An 18631-nucleotide genomic window follows, 5' to 3' on the forward strand; every position below is an offset into this window, starting at 1 on the left:
CATTTCCAGTTCTCTGGCTGCGGTCTCCATCATCATTTGTCTTTGTCTTCCTCTTGCTTTCTTCCCTTCAATCTTCCCCATAATTACCGTGCATTTTAACTCCTCTTTCCTAATCACATGTCCAATGAAGTTACGTTGCCTTTTCATGATCTCATACATTATTTCTCTTTTTGTGTTTGCGCTGTTCATGACATCCTCGTTAGATATTCGTTTCGTCCATGATATTCTTTGCATCCTTCTCAAAAACCACATCTCTGCTGCTTCAATTCATTTCCTCATGTTACTAGATATTGTCCAACATTCTGAGCCAAATTACATAACTGGATAAACGTAACATTTCAGCACCCTGAGGCGGGTTGTCGTGTTTAGTTTAGTATTGGTCAGTATACTCCTCATTCTCGTAAAGGTGTCTTTTGCCATCCCTACTCTTCTTTTGATGTCTATGTTGCACCTGCCATTTAAATATCACCCAGCTTCCTAAGTAGCAAAAGTTCTGTACTTGTTTTATCTTTTCCCCGTTTATTCTCAGCCTGCAGATAGAATTTTCCTTCATTTTGGATATCACCATACATTGTCTTTTTCCAGTTGGTAGATAGACCCATTTTTGCACTTTCTTCAACAACTATATCAATTAAGTTTTGTAGTTCTTCCTCCGTACTTGCAATTAACACGGTGTCATCTGCATATCTGAAATTATTGATGTTTTTACCACCAACTTTGATTCTCAAGATGTCTCTTATTTTTTGTAATATTGTTTCATTGTACACATTAAATAAATCAGGGGAGAAAACACACCCTTGTCTAACGCCTCTCTTGATTTTCATAAACTGACTCACTTCTCCATCTATTCTTACAGCAGCAGTTTGTTCCCAGTACAGATTTCTGATTAGGTGGAGGCCTTTTGAATCTAGATCTGTGGCAGTAGCACATAGACAGGATGTAGTGCTGACCTGAGAAGTCACAGATGGAGTTCAACCTGGTAAAGTATGAAGTGATTCATTTTAGAAGGTCAAATTTGATGGCAGAATATTGTACAGGTATACTGGCAGAATTCTTGGCAGTATGGAGGAATAGAAGGATTTGGTGTCCACATTCATAGATCCCTCAAAGTTGCTGCGCAAGTTGATAGGGTGGTTAAGAAGGTGTGTTGGCCTTTATTAATTGGGGAATTAGTTCAAAAGCCACATGGTAACATTGTAGCTCTAAAGAATCCTAGTGGACCACACTTGGAATATTGTGTTCAGTTCTGGTCACCTCATCGTAGGAGGGATAGAGAAGCTTTAGAAAGGGTTCGGAAGAGATTTACCAGGATTCTGCTGCTCACAAGAGGGCACGTTTAACTGCGAGCATCATGCATGCAAACATTTCAGGGTTTAAGTTGTGGCATGTAACTCCACAGTTATCCTGAAGAATTTATAATAAAATGTTGCTGCCAAGAAGAAATGGAGCTAGCAAAATGTTTCCCATCTCTGCCCTCCCAAGTATCAACAGTTGTGGAAACAAGAGCATTATAGTAAAGATGTTGAAGTTTTAGGGAGGATGCAGAGTGAATTTACCAGGATGCTGCTGGGTCTAAAGGCCATGTCTTATGAAGATACATTGAGAGATGTACAAGATGATGAAAGACATAGAATGGATAGCCAGAGACATTTTCCCAGGGTGGAAATGACTAATACTAGGTGTGATTTAAGGTGATGGGAGGGAAGTATAGGTGGGATGTCAGAAGTCCTTTACACAGAAAGTGGTGGGTGCATGGAGTGCTCAGTCAGGCATTTAAGAAACACATAGAGAGGCACATGGTGAACTACACAGAAGGAAGGGTTAGATTGATCTCGTTAGACTTAAATAATGGAACTGTATTCCCAACTGCATGGTGGGAATCTCATCACCAGAAGAATTGCTGTGGTTCTAGGAGGTGTAAGTGGACTAATAGAACTTCCTGGCTGCTCATGCTAGAATTCAGCAGCAGAATGCTATCTTGTATGTGTGAGGACTAGGCCTCAGGCCTTGGTGTCGCCGGTTTACAGCCACCAGGAGAGAGGCATCGGAGATGGTACACTCCACAAGAGGTGATGTGGCACGGCATCCAGGCTGGAGTCGATGCTGCCCCCCCCCCCTTCCCCACCGCCATCACAGAATTTGCCTGGCAGAAGATGGCTTGAGTTTGGACTCTATCATTGAGTGGCTGTATCTTCCTATTTTATGTAACCCTCTGGTTCGGCTAGCGGCTTAATCTAGGGGAAGACGGCCTCCGGCCCGGCAAAGCTTAAGAAATCTTGTTTGGGTGGATGCTGTGTGATGTGTTCCCCTGTTACAAATCAGTACCACGAAATAACAAACAGTACACAATATGTAATTAAACGATTGAGCTTTATAATTCATAATTTGACTATAGGGTTAGTAAAGAAAACGAAAAAGAAAAAGGGCCCATTTTCATGAAACAGTCCAATGCGCAACGTTGGAGCTCACGGTTTTCCGCTCTGTTCATTCTCCATTGATTTCTCCTCGGGCGTTGACTCCCAACCATTCCAAGTCCACTCTGTGCTGCAGTCTATAACTTCCCCGTTCTGGCATCTTCTCTCTCCATCTTCTGCTGAACAAGAGACCGCAAAACCTTCGCTCAGGCACACGAGAAAGAAAAACCTCCCCCCTCATTGGCCAGCGCACATTCCAAAGGCCCCATTATCTCTAGTCATAACCTAAACAGTGCGCTAAGGAGAAACCATTACATTAGCAGAGAAACCTTTCCCTGGTCGTTACACTCTCCCCCCACTAAAATTAGTCATGTCTTCATGACTTTGAGATGATTTGCCAACCCTTCCTGCAAAGCACAAAGCCCAACCCAGGTGTAAAAGGCAGTGACATAGCTTCCCAAAGCGGTTGGGGCCACACTCTGTTCCCCCGGTGCTACATAGGCCAGCCTACCCGGTGGTCTCCTAATTTTCTGAGACCTCCATTCCCCCTCACCCAACTCTTCAGGTTCCGACACTACTGGCGATACTTCTGGTCTACCTGGCGAGGCCTCCCCTGGCCTATCACTTGCGCCCACCTGCAACTCGGACCCCTCTGTCCCTTGGCTAAGCCCTACTTCATCCCTTGCAGGGTCCTGCAGCAACCCAGGCTGTCCACAGATAGATCCCCCAATTTCACCTGACTCAGTGGGAGAAGGGCCGGGAGTCTCTTCCTCAATCAAAAGGGAGTTACTGAAAGGCAGCATATACCCACATCCAGGTCCTCATCCTCCGAATCAGTATCCCTCTCAGGGGTGGAGGCCAATTAAACCTCTTGGGCTGGGGATCACCCTACAGATGATAGGGACTGGTTCTCGACTTCTCGACTCCAAGCATGCCCAGTAACCTCTCCGGCTGTTGGCCCTGCAGGTTGCCCCTTGTCTCTGCAGAGTCCTCTTACTAGGTGTTGGCTCCAGGTCGGGCTCTGGGCCTACCTGCACCGCTTGTCCCAGAGGCAGAAGGTGGTTCCGATGGAGAATCTTGACAGGCCCATTCCCATCCTCTGGTTTCACCTGGAAAACTGGTGGGTTTGGCATCTGACTCTCCACCACATAGGGGGTAGCCACCCAGCAGTCAGGCAACTTATACTTCCCAGACAGCCCAAATTCCTTATGAGGACAGTCTCCTGGCAGGAGTTGGGAGGACCTCACCTTTTGATCATACCTTCTCTATTTCCTTGATTCTGCTTGGCAGCCGCGACCCCAGCTAATTCATAAGCCCTTTGCTCCCTTCTCATATCAGACATATACTTCAGTTAAGTCTTCGGTGGTAAGTCGCCCTTATCAATCCCAAAACAAGGGTCAATGCGCAACCTCGCCTCGTGCCCAAACATCAGATAGTATGGTGAGTACCCTGTAGCTTCATTTCGGGTAAGTTGTAACTGTGGCCCAGATGTCCAATATTTTGACTCCGCCTGCTCTTATTGTTGATCTCCAAGGTCCCGAGCGTGTCTAGGAATGTCCAGTTAAACCTCTTGGGCTGAGGATCACCCTACGGATGATAGGGAGTGGTTCTCGACTTATTGACTCCAGGCATGCCCAGTAACTCATGGATGAGCCTGCTTTCGAAATCCCATCCCTGATGACTATGTATCCACCTTGGGAGGCCATAATAAATGAAATGCTTCTCCCATAACACTTTGGCCACCGTGGACGCCCTCTGGTCCTTGGTAGGGAAAGCCTGAGCATATCTGGTGTAGTGATTCGTGATAACTAAGACATTCGTCGTGCTGCTGACGTCAGGTTCTATTGACAGGAAATCCATACACACCAGGTCCAGGGCCCCACACTCTGCAAGTGGGACAAGAGAGCTGCCCACATAGGCAGTGTCTTTTGCCGTATGCAGCGATTGCATGACTTGCGGTATTCTTCGACCTCTGACTTCATTCGGAGCCAGAAAAACCAGTCTCTGACCAATCCATAGGTCTTTTCAACCCCCAAATGTCCAGAATCATCATGAAGTGATTTCAACATAATCCTCCGATACTTCTCCGGCAGAACCAGCTGGGAATGCTGGGACTGGTCTGGAGGCAATGTGACCCGGTATAGGATCTGGCTCTTCAACTCTAATCTGAGCATATCTCTCAGTAATGGGGGCACTGTGGTGTGTTTCATCTTCTCCACCTGAGCCATGTCTCTCTTCTCGACTGCTGACTAAATGGTACTGATGCCCGGGTCATCTCGCTGAGCAACTGCCACTTCCTCAGAACTCAATTCAAGCAATTGATTTGTCTTCAGAGCAGCCAGGTTACAGAAAAAAGGTGGAATGGCATCATCAGAAGCTCCCAATTGATCCACCACTCGATCCTGCCCCTCCTTTGCCTCTGCCTTCACCGTGAGGGCAAACTTCACCCCCGGGGCAGGAACGCTCCCCCACTCCTCTTCCCTGTCCAGCCCCTCATGCGCATATCGGGACAAAGCATCCACATTAATGTTCCGGCTCCCCGGCCGGTACTTCAGGCTAAAATCATAGACAGACAATGCTACCAAACACCTATGGCCTGTGGCATCCAATTTTGATGAGGTCAGGATATACCTGTGGGGTTTATTGACCGTCCTCACCTCAAACTTGCCACCATAGAGGTAGTCACTCAGCTTATTCACCACAGCCCATTTCAACACCAGAAACTTCAATTTGTGCATGGGATAGTTTTTCTTGGAGGGCAACAGACTCTGGCTGACAAATGCAACAGGTCTCAACCCGACGTCCTGATCCTGATACAGGACGCCCCCCAAACCCTCTCAGCTGACATCCATATGCAGTACATTCGCCAATCGGGGGTCTGCAAAAGCCAGCACCAGCTCCTGGGTCAGCAGCTCCTTCGCGACTGAAGGCCTCTTCACATTTTGCATCCCATCTCGGTCCAAAGGGCTCTGACGGGTTAAGATACTCTCCACCCTCCTGTCCTTTTTTCCCCTTCCTTTTCTTCCCCAAGGGAGAGTAACCACACAGAAGCTGATTCAATGGGTGACTCACTTTCACGTAGCCCTTCATGAACCTCCAATAGTAACCACAGAACCTGAAGAACGAGCGCAGAGTGCTCACAGTCTGGGGCCTTGGCCAGTTGATCGCCGCCTTGATCTTAGCTGATTCTGTAGCTACTCCATCTGTGAGACTATGTGACTAACATAGTGTTTTGCAGAACTGGCACTTGTCCAGGGAAAGTTTTAACCCTTCAGCTTTCAGGCGGCCCAGCACTTTCAGCAGCTTCGCTTCATGTTCTTCCAAGGTGGATCCAAATACTATGAGGTCATCCAGATATACCAATACCTCAAGCAAGTTCATATCCTCCACCGCATTCTCCATGACCCATTGGAAGGTTGCAGGGGCTCTCGATATGTCCTGGGTCGTCTCTCGAACTGGAAGAATCCCAGGGGACATATAAATGCAGCCTTCTCTTTGTCAGCCTCACTCATGAGGATCTGGTAATATCCACTCCTCAAGTCCAGCACACTAAACCACTTTGCACCACTCAGAGAGGCCAGCGCGTCTTCGATCCTCGAGACCACATGCTGGTCAGGACAGTACGCCTGTTCCGAGTCCTACAGTTCACACACATCCGTACCTTCCCATTCTTCTTTCTGGCGCTACTACTGGGGATGCATAGGGGCTTCAGGACTCGGTGATGATCCCAGCTTCCTTCAACTTACACAAATGCTGCCAAACTTCTTCCACCTCTGCAGGGGCCAGTCGCCGCGACCTTTCTCTGAACGGGGTATCTTCAGTCACCCGGATAATATGCTAAGTGGTCTTGGAACAACCCACATCAAACTTGTCAGTGGAAAAGACACCTTCCAGCTTCAACATCTCCTCTACCAATCTCCTCTTCCAACCTGCAGGAACTGGGGGTCCCCGAATGACTCAGCGGTCAACTTTCTCCCCTTTTCCAATAGTTTCTCCCCAGTTTGTCTCACAGGACACTAGACATTACTGTAACCGGGAACAAATGCGCCAGGGGTATCCCCCGCTTGAAGGTGACCTCCATCTTCGTAGTGTTCCTGATAATCACTGCCATCCTGTTCACCTGTACAACTGAGGGCTTCTGCATTTCAGACCTCACCAGTACCCCAGACAGAAATGCTGACTCCCCCTCGTGGTCTTCACTAAGATGGTCTCACCCTTAGGCACTCTGGGAAATTTGGGGGTCCCCATCACTCTTGCTACTTCAACGGGCTGTACCACCATTGGCTTCGACTGGGTGAACCACACAGTCCCTTGTCTAAAGTCGGTATCTGGCCCAATGCAGCCACGCACTTCTTCAAAAGCAGCTCAAAACCCCGGGTGCACAAACAATGTCCCCAGAAAGCTCTGACCGGCCTTCTCTTTGCAGCCCCCATGTGCCCCTTGACCAGAGGAGAGTTGGTCCCCACCAGGATTGAAACGCCGCCCTTCTCAGTGGGGTCCGGACAAACCAGCACTAATGTATCAAGGACCTCAGACACTCCCACATCGACCTCTGAGAACTTCAACTTCACAGACAAATAGCCACTGTATGAATGATCACCAGCACTGATACCCCAGATCTGCAGTGCACTAAATGTTGTCAATGGTAAATGCGTCAGATACCCCAGTTGTAAAATGAATGGTACAGCAACATGACCTGCGAACTGGTAGCATAAAAACCCTCTATCCATAGTGATACACTGGAGCATGGCCCCACTAAGCCTTCAAGAATATGGTCTTTTGCTTTCGGGGGGTTCCTTGGTACATCGCTGGGAATGGGTTCCTTCAGAGACACCAGACCATTCCTTCACTGGGTCTCCTCTAAGTTTTTCCAATGACTCTCTCTGCTTAGGTACCTGGGGGCTCACTCTCCTTCTCACAGGACACTGGCTGGTAGCAACCCTCTGCATTGTTCGTCCCCTTAAAGGATCCGGACCCCCCTCCCCCATCAGCTCCATCATATGGGTGTGGGGGGGGGGTCACACCCACTAATAACAGCCAAGACATCTCAGTTCTCAACTCTGCCACAATCTCCTCTGCCGCTCCCTGTGGCAGGCTATTCGTGGTCACTTCACCGCAGGGGACGACTACCTAGGACTGTACCCTGTCACTACGGGATACCTCAACCTGATGGCTCTCACAACATCAGCAGCCCGCCCACTCAAACTCCAAACAAATCTCTGTCGCTTTACATCATCAGAGCACTGCCACTCATCTCACAACTGAGAGGTCTGCTCCACCCAAGTTTCATATTCCATCTCCCTTTAGGGGTGGGCATTATTCCAGAGAATAGGTGGAGCCTGCCATAGCTGGGGCTTTGGACTAGGGCATTTTTCCATTCATTCGCCAGAGAGGTAAGGGCGGATACTACCTCAGAATTCTCACTCTTCCCTGGGGGACGGGAACTAATTAGACATTCCAAATCCGACCACTCCTTCCCCTCACTCCTCAGAAACGATAGGACCCTGTCCTTGCAATCTCCGCTCCCAGCTATGGGAAACTCGGCTTGTGATTCAGCCAGCCCCACTGCTGCTACGTCAGCGCAGGTCTGCATTAAAACGAGAGCCACGCCCACCATTTTATCAAACCTCCACCCTGCAATCGCAACTTTAACAGTCGTTAACCAGTGAATTAACAATTCCTCCGGAGTACGAATCTCTACCCTGAGCATTGAACCAGTGGGGTAATCACACAGCATCCAATGAAATCAATCCCAGTGAGCCCCCACAATTGTAACCCTCAGGTTCGGCTAGCGGCTCAATCTAGAGGAAGACAGCAGGCGGCCCGGCCAAACTTAAGAAATCTTGTTTGGGTGGATGCTGTGTGATGTGTTCCCCTGTTACAAATCAGTACCACGAAATAACAAACAGTACACAATATGCAATTAAACGATTGAGCTTTATCATTCTTAATTTGACTATAGGGTTAGTAAAGAAAGTAAAATAGAAAAAGAGCCCATTCTCGAGAAACAGTCTAATGTGCAACGTTGGAGCTCACGGTTTTTCCATCTGTTCATTCTCCATTGATATCCACCAGGCATCAACTCCCAACCCCATTCCAAGTCCACTCCATCCTGCAGTCTACGGCTTCCCCCATTCTGGCACCTTCTCTCTCCGTCTTCTGCCAAACAAAAGACTGCGAAACCTTTGTTCATGCACACAAGAAAGAAAAACATTTCCCTCATTGGCCAGCGCACATTCCGAACTTCCCATTATCTCTAGTCATAACCCAAACACTGTGCTACAGAGAAACCATTACATTAGTGGGAAACCTTTCCCAGGACGTTACACTTATAATTGTTATGTGTTTTGTGCTGTGTGTGAGTGTTGGTACTGTGTTTTGTACCTTGGCCCCAGAGTAATGTTGTCTTGTTTGGTTGTATTCATAGGTATTCATGAATGGTTGAATAACAATTAAACTTGAATTTAGAGCAGTTTCTAAGTCAGGGTGAAGAAGAGTTAATAGAAGAGTTGTGAAGAGTTAAAGGTAGTGGGTAATGGCTCCATATGTCACTACTGCAGACCGTGACGACCCTGCCTTGCACGAGTCCCGGGCACAGCTGGCTCCGGCTGACAGTACCCGGTATGGGCCCCTATCCAGGGTTACGGGTCCCACTGCCTTGTGGGTATCTTCGGGAGAAGAGAAGGCTAAGGAGTAAACCCTACACAAATCCGGAGTGGAGCCCCTAAGGCAGTTGGATGACGTATCACGTCACCTCCTGGCAGCTCCTGCAGCCAAGCTGATGCCAAGTGTACTGCTTTGCATTCCTTTGGACCACATCTGCAAGGCTGAGAGGGGGATCTTGAAGTCTGGGCAGCCCAGGATCTCCATATTCATCGTCCAGGTCTGCGCCTTGGAAAACCAGGCTGCTTAGACAGATGGAGCATTAGGTAATAGGTGAAGAGTTAATACATTTTGGTTCATCTGAGACGGATAAATATGAAATATTGAAGTGCTCTCATATTAGCTTTGACGCCCATGTTCTGACCAATCATTTCACTAACATGTTTTGACAAGGCCTTTAGTTGCTATAGTGCTTATCAAATGAAGTATAGTAGGAAACTCAGTAATGAGGTAAACAACCTAATCAAGAGTTTTCAAAAGCAGAGGAGTTGTGCCTTTCGCAGGTGTGCAAAGTAAATTGTGACAAGGTTGTTTAAATTCCTTTCTTCGGGTTATAGTTCACTAATATACAAATTGTTACTTTAAGTCTTTTGAGGATTCATCATATGCAAATACTGAATTAAAAATGTGTAGATTAAAAAAATGCCTTTATGTTTTGCTTGAACCTTGTTTCCGACTCACCTTATGATGCCCCAGACTCTTAGGATAAACAACTGCCAAAAGTCAAGAGTGGAATAGTCTTCAGCAGTCTGAACAGGTGCTGCTACAAAAAAATTCATGAGCATCATGGACAAAGCAGCCAGCTCCTGCCTTCATTCAGCACTCTAAAGAGTCATTCTTTACACAGAGCACACAGTGGTTTCTGTGCATACCATCTCCAAAATCTCCACCGTTATCTGCCTGGAATACTCTGATAACACCTTTCAAATCTTCAACAAGAGCAGCAGAGATGAGGGATCACCATCACCTTCCTCGAATTAGACACTTTCTTGGCCGGATACTAACGACGAGATTCACCTACAATGAGATATACTCATAATATAAAACGTACTGGAATGATTCCAGTGAGGAATGATGCTAGTTGCATTGTGTGCAGTGAAGAAGTTGTATTCATTCTTCATAGAACAGAGAGGCTTGAGCATTTTATAGTAATATCTAAAATTATACAAATTCTGGATAGAAAGGACAATGAGAATTTACTCAAATCAGGAGGACGGTCAAGAATCTGAATGAAAAAGCTGAATGGCAGAAGAACCAAAACTAACATGAGGAAAAGCGTCAGTGTGCACTGAGTTGCTGGGATCTGCGACGTGGAGTCAGAGGGAGGAATGAATGGAGATTCAATCATATTGCACAACAGGGAAATAGATGACTTTTTGGAGATTAAAAGAATTCAATTCTACAGAGAGAATTCTGGAAAGGGGTCTAACTGGGATTGCCTGCAGAGCCAGAGTGAACATGACTGGATTTTTTTGTTTTTTGACTCTCAATCCCCCCCTCCAACAGCACAAATCTAATGACTGACAACTGCCCTAATGGAAAATTGTTGCTAAATGATGGTATGGTGAAGGAACCATGGTTGACAAGAGATATGGAACATCTAGTGAAGAGGAAGAAAGAAACATATTAAGGTTTAGGAAGCATAGGTCAGACAGGGCTCTGGGGAGTTATCAGGTGGTCAGGAAGGTACTTAAGAAGGGACTTAGAACAATGATTAAAGAAACCAACAAGGTATGATATACATACATGAAGAAGGTAGGACTTCTGATGGTAAGACTGATGAGGGAAAAAAAGAGGAAATGTGTCTAGAGTCTGAAGAAATTTAATCTGTATTATTATTCAAGAAACTGATATAAAATTAAATACAGACATTAATTTCTAAAAGCAGTCCACTCCATAAATATGAAGTACTTATTTTCTAAACATGCTTATCTTTTCACTTCACAGGAAGATGATTTCCAAATGTTTTTTGGCTATTCTGACTCTGTGCACTTTTACGAATTGCTCTTGTGATTGCGAGTTCCAAAACCAAATCTTGGTCTGTAACAAAAGATCCATGAAAGAAATGCCAGTGAATGTACCTTCCAATGTAACTGAAATACATGTAATGAATACTAATATTAGCACATTAAGATCTGGAGCCTTTAGGAATTATCCTGCATTAGTGACAAGGATTGATTTTATGAATAATTTAATATCGACAATAGAAATTGGGGCCCTGGATGCTCTCAGTAATCTCACTCATCTTGAGGTAGATGGTAGCCCACTGGAAATATTGAATGTTGGGATTTTTGACAACCTTCCAGAACTGGAGAATCTCTTCCTGACAAGAAATGATATTAAGAATATAGAAAAGAGATTATTTGATAAACTTCTGAAATTAGAGGAACTACGTTTGTTTGACAATAGCTTACGTGAGATTTCAAGTGGAATATTTGACAAACTTTCACAGCTTCAAAAATTGCATATAGGAGGAAATGAGCTAAAGAATCTTCCTCCACAAATATTTGATAACGTTAGAAAACTCAAAGTTCTTCGACTGCAATAATCAGAATGCTAATCTTACAACAGGTATTTTTGACCATCTCTCAGAACTGACTGAGCTTTCTTTGAGTTGGAATAATATTTCACATCTCCCACCTGACATTTTTTCTAAACTTATTATGTTAGAAAAGTTGTTTTTAGAGTCAAACTCCATCACAGAACTTCCTGAGGGGATTTTGAACAATTTGACAAAATTATCTCGCTTGAAACTGGACTCTAACATGATCTCCAGTCTTCCTGCTAATGTATTTGAATTCACTTCAAAGCTCATTGAACTTTCCTTGACTGAAAACAAACTTCTCACTCTTCCTGATAATGTGTTCAGTAAACTGTCTATACTGCGTAAACTTCTACTGAGCAAGAACTAGATCTCAACTATTGGAAAGAAAGCTTTCAGTGGCCTTAAACAATTGAGTGATCTTCAGCTGCAAGGAAACAATATCAGGATGTTGGACAATGAAATTTTTGAAGAATTATCCATGTTGAAAAAGCTGAATTTTGCCCATAATCAGTTGTCTAATATACCTAATGGAACCTTTAATAATTTGCGATCTCTTTCTTCCCGTGGACTTGACCTGCAGAATAACCCCTTTGTTTGTGACTGTCAATTAATATACCTGAGAAAGTGGATAAAGGCAAATGAAAGTAAAGTAAAATCAGTGAGTAAATTGTTATGTGACAGTCCTGTTGATAGAGCTGGATTGACTATTCTATCTTTAAAAGAGGAAGAATTTGTCTGTTTAATTACAACAGCTCTAACTACTATTCCACAAGTTTCAACTTTGATGACTACATTATTAAATGCTGTGAATATCTTTATATCATAAGGAATCGTCAGACCAGGAACTTCAATTCCTATTGTGACTACAGTGTTATCTACTCCCAGTACAACTGAATTAACAGCAGAACAGACAACACCGTCTGGCATTTCAACACATAACAGGTAAGTCCCCAGGCTCAAACAGTGTGTACATTAGTTTACTATAGGAAGTGAGAGAAGATATTGCTACACCTCTGGTGATGATGTTTGCATCCTCACTTGCAAGGAATAGTACCAAAAGACTAGAGGGTGGTAAAAATGATTCCTTTTTTCAAGAAAGGTCATAGGGATAATCCTTGAAATTATGGACCAGTAGGTCTTACGTCAGTGTAGGCAAACTATTGGAGAGGATACCCTGAGACAGAGTTTAGGAACAGTTGGAGAAGCATAGGTTGGTTAGGGTCTGCCAGCATGGCTTTGTAAGGGCCAGCTTGTGCCTCTCGAGCCTGATCAAATTCTTTGAGGAAGTCACGAAACAAAGTGGGTATGGTGTTTATGGATTTCAGTATGATGTTTGACAAGGTTCCTGATGGTAGGCTCATTCAGAACATTGGAAGGCATGAGCTCAAGGCTATGCGGATTTAGAATCTTCTTGCCTGGAGAAAGCAGTGGATGGTAGTAGATGGAGCATATTCTGCCACGAGGTTGGAGGTGAGTGGTGTTCCACGGGGATCTGTTCTGGGACCTCGACTTTTTGTGATTTTTGTGAATGACTTGGATGAGAAAGTGGAAGGGTGATTAGTAAATTTACAGATGATACAACGATTGGTGGTGTTTTAGATAGTGCAGAGGGTTGTTGTAGTTTACAAAGTGACATTGATAGGTCGCAGAATTGGGCTGAGAAGTTCAAACTGAAAAAAGTGAGGAATAATTGATACACTTTGGAAAGTCAAGCATGAAGTCTGAGTACAGGGTAAATGGCAGAGTTTTTGGTAGTGTGGAGAAACAGAGGGATCTTGAGAACGACACACGTAGATGGCTTAAAAATTGTCACATACGTTGATATAGTTGTTGAGAACTTATATAGTGTGTTGGCCTTCAATCATCGATGGGTAGAATTCAAGAACCGTAGGGTTATGTTGCTGTGCTATATAAATGGTGTATTGTGTTCAGTTTGGGTTCCTCATTATTGGAAGATTTAGAGAGGGTGCAGAAGTGATTTACCAGAATGATGCCTTAATAGAGAGCAACACACATCAAAGTTGCTGGTGAACGCAGCAGGCCCAGCAGCATCTATAGGAAGAGGCGCAGTCGACGTTTCAGGCCGAGACCCTTCGTCAGGACTAACTGAAGGAAGAGTGAGTAAGGGATTTGAAAGCTGGAGGGGGAGGGGGAGATGCAAAATGATAGGAGAAGACAGGAGGGGGAGGGATAGAGCCGAGAGCTGGACAGGTGATAGGCAAAAGGGGATACGAGAGGATCATAGGACAGGACTTAATAGAGAGAATGTTTTATTAGGATAAGTTTAGTGAACTGAAGTATTTCTCCTTGGAGCAAAGGAGACAGAGAGATGATTTGATAGAGGGTTTATAAAATGATAACAAGCATAGCTATATGGACAGCTAGCAACTTTTTCACAGGGTAGAAATGGCTAATACAAGAGGGCATATTTTTAATATGTTTGGAGGAAAGTGGTGGTGGGAGTGGGGTCAGGTTTACCAGGATGCTGCCAGGGCTAGAGAGCATGTCTTATGAAGGTAGGTTTTTTCTCTTTGGAACAAAGGAGAATGAGAAGTGTTTGATAGAGTTGAACAAGATGAGAAGAAACAGAGTGGATAGCAAGAGACTTTTTTCCAGGGTGGAAATCACTGTATACAAGGGGGCATAAATTTAAGGTGATTGCAGGAAAGTATTGGGGGGGGGGTGATGCCAGAATTAGGTTTTTGCACTGTGTTTGTGGAATGTCTTGCCATATGATGGTAGAGGCAGATACATTAAGGACATTTAATAGAGACATGGATGTAATAAAAATGGAAGGCAAAGTGGGAAGGAAGGGATATATCAATCTTGGATTAAGTGAAAAAATCAACACAATTTCATAAGTCTTAGGGCCTACTGGGCTATACTGTTCTCTGTTCTTTAAAGCTGAAGCACAATGCATTTTACGTTTTATACAAACAATTTGAAGAAAGCCACATTTCATGAGATTAGAGTATGACCTTTTTCAATTGAATTGTTATTGGGAATACATTTTCCTGGTAAATTTTTGAGAAACTTCAGAGATGGCAAGAAATTTAATCTGTATTATTATTTAAAAACTGATATAAAATTAAATAATGACTTTATATTCTAATAGCTGTCCATTCCATAAATATGAAGTACTTATTTTCTAAACATACTTATTGTCTTTTTTACTTCACAGGAAGATGATTTCCAAATGTTTTTTGGCTATTCTGACTCTGTGCACTTTTGCGACTTGCTCTTATGATTGCGAGTTCCAAAACCAAATCTTGGTCTGTAACAAAGGATCAATGAAAGAAATGCCAGTGAATGTACCTTCCAATGTAACTGAAATACATGTAATGAATACTAATATTAGCACATTAAGATCTGGAGCCTTTAAGAATTATCCTGCATCAGTGATGAGGATTGATTTTATGAATAATTTAATATCGACAATAGAAATTGGGGCCCTGGATGCTCTCAGTAATCTCACTCATCTTGAGGTAGATGGTAGCCCACTGGAAACATTGAATGTTGGGATTTTTGACAACCTTCCAGAACTGAAGAATCTCTTCCTGGCAAGAAATGATATTAAGAATCTAGAAAAGGGATTATTTGATAAACTTCTGAAATTAGAGGAACTACGTTTGTTTGACAATAGCTTAAGTGAGATTTCAAGTGGAATATTTGACAAACTTTCACAGCTTCAAAAATTGCATATAGGAGGAAATGAGCTAAAGAATCTTCCTCCACAAATATTTGATAACGTTAGAAAACTCAAAGTTCTTCGACTTCGCAATAATCAGATTGCTAATCTCACAACAGGTATTTTTGACCATCTCTCAGAACTGATTGAGCTTTCTTTGAGTTGGAATAGTATTTCACATCTCCCACCTGACATTTTTTCTAAACTTATTATGTTAGAAAAGTTGTTTTTGGAGTCAAACTCCATCACAGAACTTCCTGAGGGGATTTTGAACAATTTGACAAAATTATCTCGCTTGAAACTGGACTCTAACATGATCTCCAGTCTTCCTGCTAATGTATTTGAATTCACTTCAAAGCTCATTGAACTTTCCTTGACTGAAAACAAACTTCTCACTCTTCCTGATAATGTGTTCAGTAAACTGTCTATACTGCGTAAACTTCTACTGAGCGAGAACCAGATCTCAACTATTGGAAAGAAAGCTTTCAGTGGCCTTAAACAATTGAGTGATCTTCAGCTGCAAGGAAACAATATCAGGATGTTGGACAATGAAATTTTTGAAGAATTATCCATGTTGAAAAAGCTGAATTTTGCCCATAATCAGTTGTCTAATATACCTAATGGAACCTTTAATAATTTGCGATCTCTTTCTTCCCGTGGATTTGACCTGCAGAATAACCCCTTTGTTTGTGACTGTCAATTAATATACCTGAGAAAGTGGATAAAGGCAAATGAAAGGAAAGTAAAATCGGCGAGTAAATTGTTATGTGACAGTCCTGTTGATAGAGCTGGATTGAGTATTCTATCTTTAAAAGAGGAAGAATTTGTCTGTTTAATTACAACAGCACTAACTACTATTCCATAAGTTTCAACTTTGATGACTGCATTATTAACTACCGTGAAAACCTTTACAACCAAAGGAATTTTCACACCAGAAACTTCAATTCCTATGTGACTACAGTGTTATCTACTCCCAGTACAACAGAACAGACATCCAGATCTGGCATTTCAACACAGATTACGACTACAGTATTATCTACTCCCTGTACTACAAAGACTACAGAACAGACAACCACATCAGAAACTTTAACACCTAGTTTCAGTACGGAGTTATCTCCCAGTACAACTGAACTAACAGAACAGACAACAACACCAGAAACTTTAACACCTAGTTTGAATACAGAGTTACCTACCCCCAGTACAACTGAACTAACAGAACAGACCACGACACCAGAAATTTTGACAGCTGGTTTGACAACAGAATTGTCTACTCCCAGTACAACTGAATTAACAACAGAACAGACAACAACATCTGGCATTTCCACACATAATAGGTAAGTCCCCAGGGTCAAATGGTGTGTACTCTAGGTTACTATAGGAAGTGAGAGAAGATATTGCTGCACCTCTGGTGATGATCTTTGCATCCTCACTTGCATAGGAATATTACCAAAAGACTAGAGGGTGGTAAATATGAAATAGTATCTCACATCTCCTATTTGAACTTTCTGAAGGGATTTTGAATGATTTGTCAAAAATAACTCGCTTGAAACTGGACTCTAACTTGATCTCCAGTCTTCCTGCTAATGTATTTGAATTCACTTCAAAACTCATTGAACTTTCCTTGACTTAAAACAAACTTCTCACTCTTCCTGATAGTGTGTTCAGTAAACTGCCTATACTGCCTAAACTTCTACTGAGCAAGAACCAGATCTCAACTATTGGAAAGAAAGCTTTCAGTGGCCTTAAACAATTGAGTGATCTTCAGCTGCAAGGAAACAATATCAGGATGTTGGACAATAAAATTTTTGAAGAATTATCCAAGTTGAAGAAGCTGAATCTTGCCAATTAACAGTTGTCTAATATACTTAATGGAACCCTTAATAATTTGTGATCTCTTTCTTCCATTGACTCGATCTGCAGAATAACCCTTTTGTTTGTGACTGTCAATATACCCGAGAAAGTGGATAAAGGCAAATGAACGGAAAGTAAAATCAGCGAGTGAATTATTACGTGACAGTCGTGCTGACAGAGCTGAATTGACTATTCTATCTTTAAAAGAGGAAGAATTTATCTGTGTAGCTACAAGAACAATGACATTGTGAAAAATTTTTCGGCCAATATAAAACAGCCTATAATTAAACTAGCAAGATGTTTCCCCATCACTACCCTACCAAATATCAACAGATGTGGAAACAGGAGTTGGAACTTAGCAATTGTACTCTTGATATCTCTTAGAAATACATCGATGTAACTTGAAGATATTCAGTGGTCAGATCATTTAATTTGTCCGATCCATAACCAAGTGAATATGATTTGTTAAGGGCTGACAGATTTTTTTCTCTTATGAAATGGTCGCAGGGTACAGGTCAGGCGTTGCTCGCCATGGAAGGACTGAGTTCGAGCATTCACTATCCTCGATGCTGATGGAGAATGTTTTCAAAACTCTGAGGGTTATGTGTGTAACTCCCGCTTTGGCTAGCTGCTTAACATAGGGGGTGATGACGCCTTGTCCGGTGAAACTTAAGAAATCTCGTTTGGGTGGATGCTGCGCGATGTGTCCCCTGTTACAAACCAGTACCCCGAAATAACGAACAATATGCAATATGCGATTAAACGATTAAGCTTTATAATTCTTACTTTGATTATATGGTTAGTAAAGAAACAAAAAAAGAAGGGCCCAATCTTGTTAACAGTCTGTTGCACAAAGTTGGAGCTCACTGATAAATCGATTGTCCACCATCGACCTCCTCCGATCGTCGCTGCCCTTCGGATCCTCGCTCCAAGTCCACCCCATCTGGTGGTCTACCAAATCTTTCCATTCACGTCTTCTCTCCTCATCTCTCCTCGGCCAAAAAGACCGCGAAAATCTCTCTTCCAGCTCACAAGAAAGAACAACAGTATTCCTAACCCCGTTATCTCTAGTGTGATGGGGGTCCTGAATTACCCGTATGAACTGTGCCTTGGAAAAGAGGGAGAGAGAGAGAGTTATTTAACAGCAACAACTTGTTTTTAAAAGAGAGAGAGAGAGAGAGAGACGAAGACTGCTCACAGGTTGTTTATACTTTCCTCAAGGACATCGCCTGCTGGCATTTCTTACACAGAGAGAGGAAGGAGGAGTTATGATATCCAGTACGATGAGAAAAATAGGCGGTCAGATGACATAGACCTCAGACACATGTTTTTGGACACTGAATGAGCTTTGTGTGCCTGCAGAAAATGTGGGTGTTTGGAGGATCGATCAGGCAGATCGATCAGTGGCTCTTGCAGTGAAAAGGAAAAAGGTTGACTGGTGGGGAGTTGCCCATGTGTCCACCCTCGCCT

General features: G+C 43.3%; 2 protein-coding genes across 3 annotated transcripts in view; both read left to right on the plus strand.

Annotated features, from left to right (window-relative positions):
- Window positions 1-12565, plus strand: part of tmem44 (transmembrane protein 44) — a 90754-nt gene extending 78189 nt beyond the window's left edge. Inside the window, exon 15 of one of the 2 annotated variants that reach the window (XR_010017649.1) lies at window positions 12450-12565. The gene's annotated coding sequence lies outside the window, so the exon portion shown is untranslated. The remainder of the gene's footprint in view (window positions 1-12449) is intronic. The other variant, XR_010017650.1, reaches the window with a different exon arrangement.
- The window catches only part of LOC134345931 (uncharacterized), a 34989-nt gene continuing 27386 nt past the window's right edge, over window positions 11029-18631 (plus strand). The window contains exons 1-5 of the mRNA XM_063047282.1: window positions 11029-11607; window positions 12134-12266; window positions 12450-12564; window positions 14804-16174; window positions 16288-16644. Coding sequence (XP_062903352.1) covers window positions 11029-11607; window positions 12134-12266; window positions 12450-12564; window positions 14804-16174; window positions 16288-16644 — 2555 coding nt within the window. The remainder of the gene's footprint in view (window positions 11608-12133; window positions 12267-12449; window positions 12565-14803; window positions 16175-16287; window positions 16645-18631) is intronic.

Source organism: Mobula hypostoma, chromosome 4, assembly GCF_963921235.1.
Source record: "Mobula hypostoma chromosome 4, sMobHyp1.1, whole genome shotgun sequence".
Classification (NCBI taxonomy): domain Eukaryota; kingdom Metazoa; phylum Chordata; class Chondrichthyes; order Myliobatiformes; family Myliobatidae; genus Mobula; species Mobula hypostoma.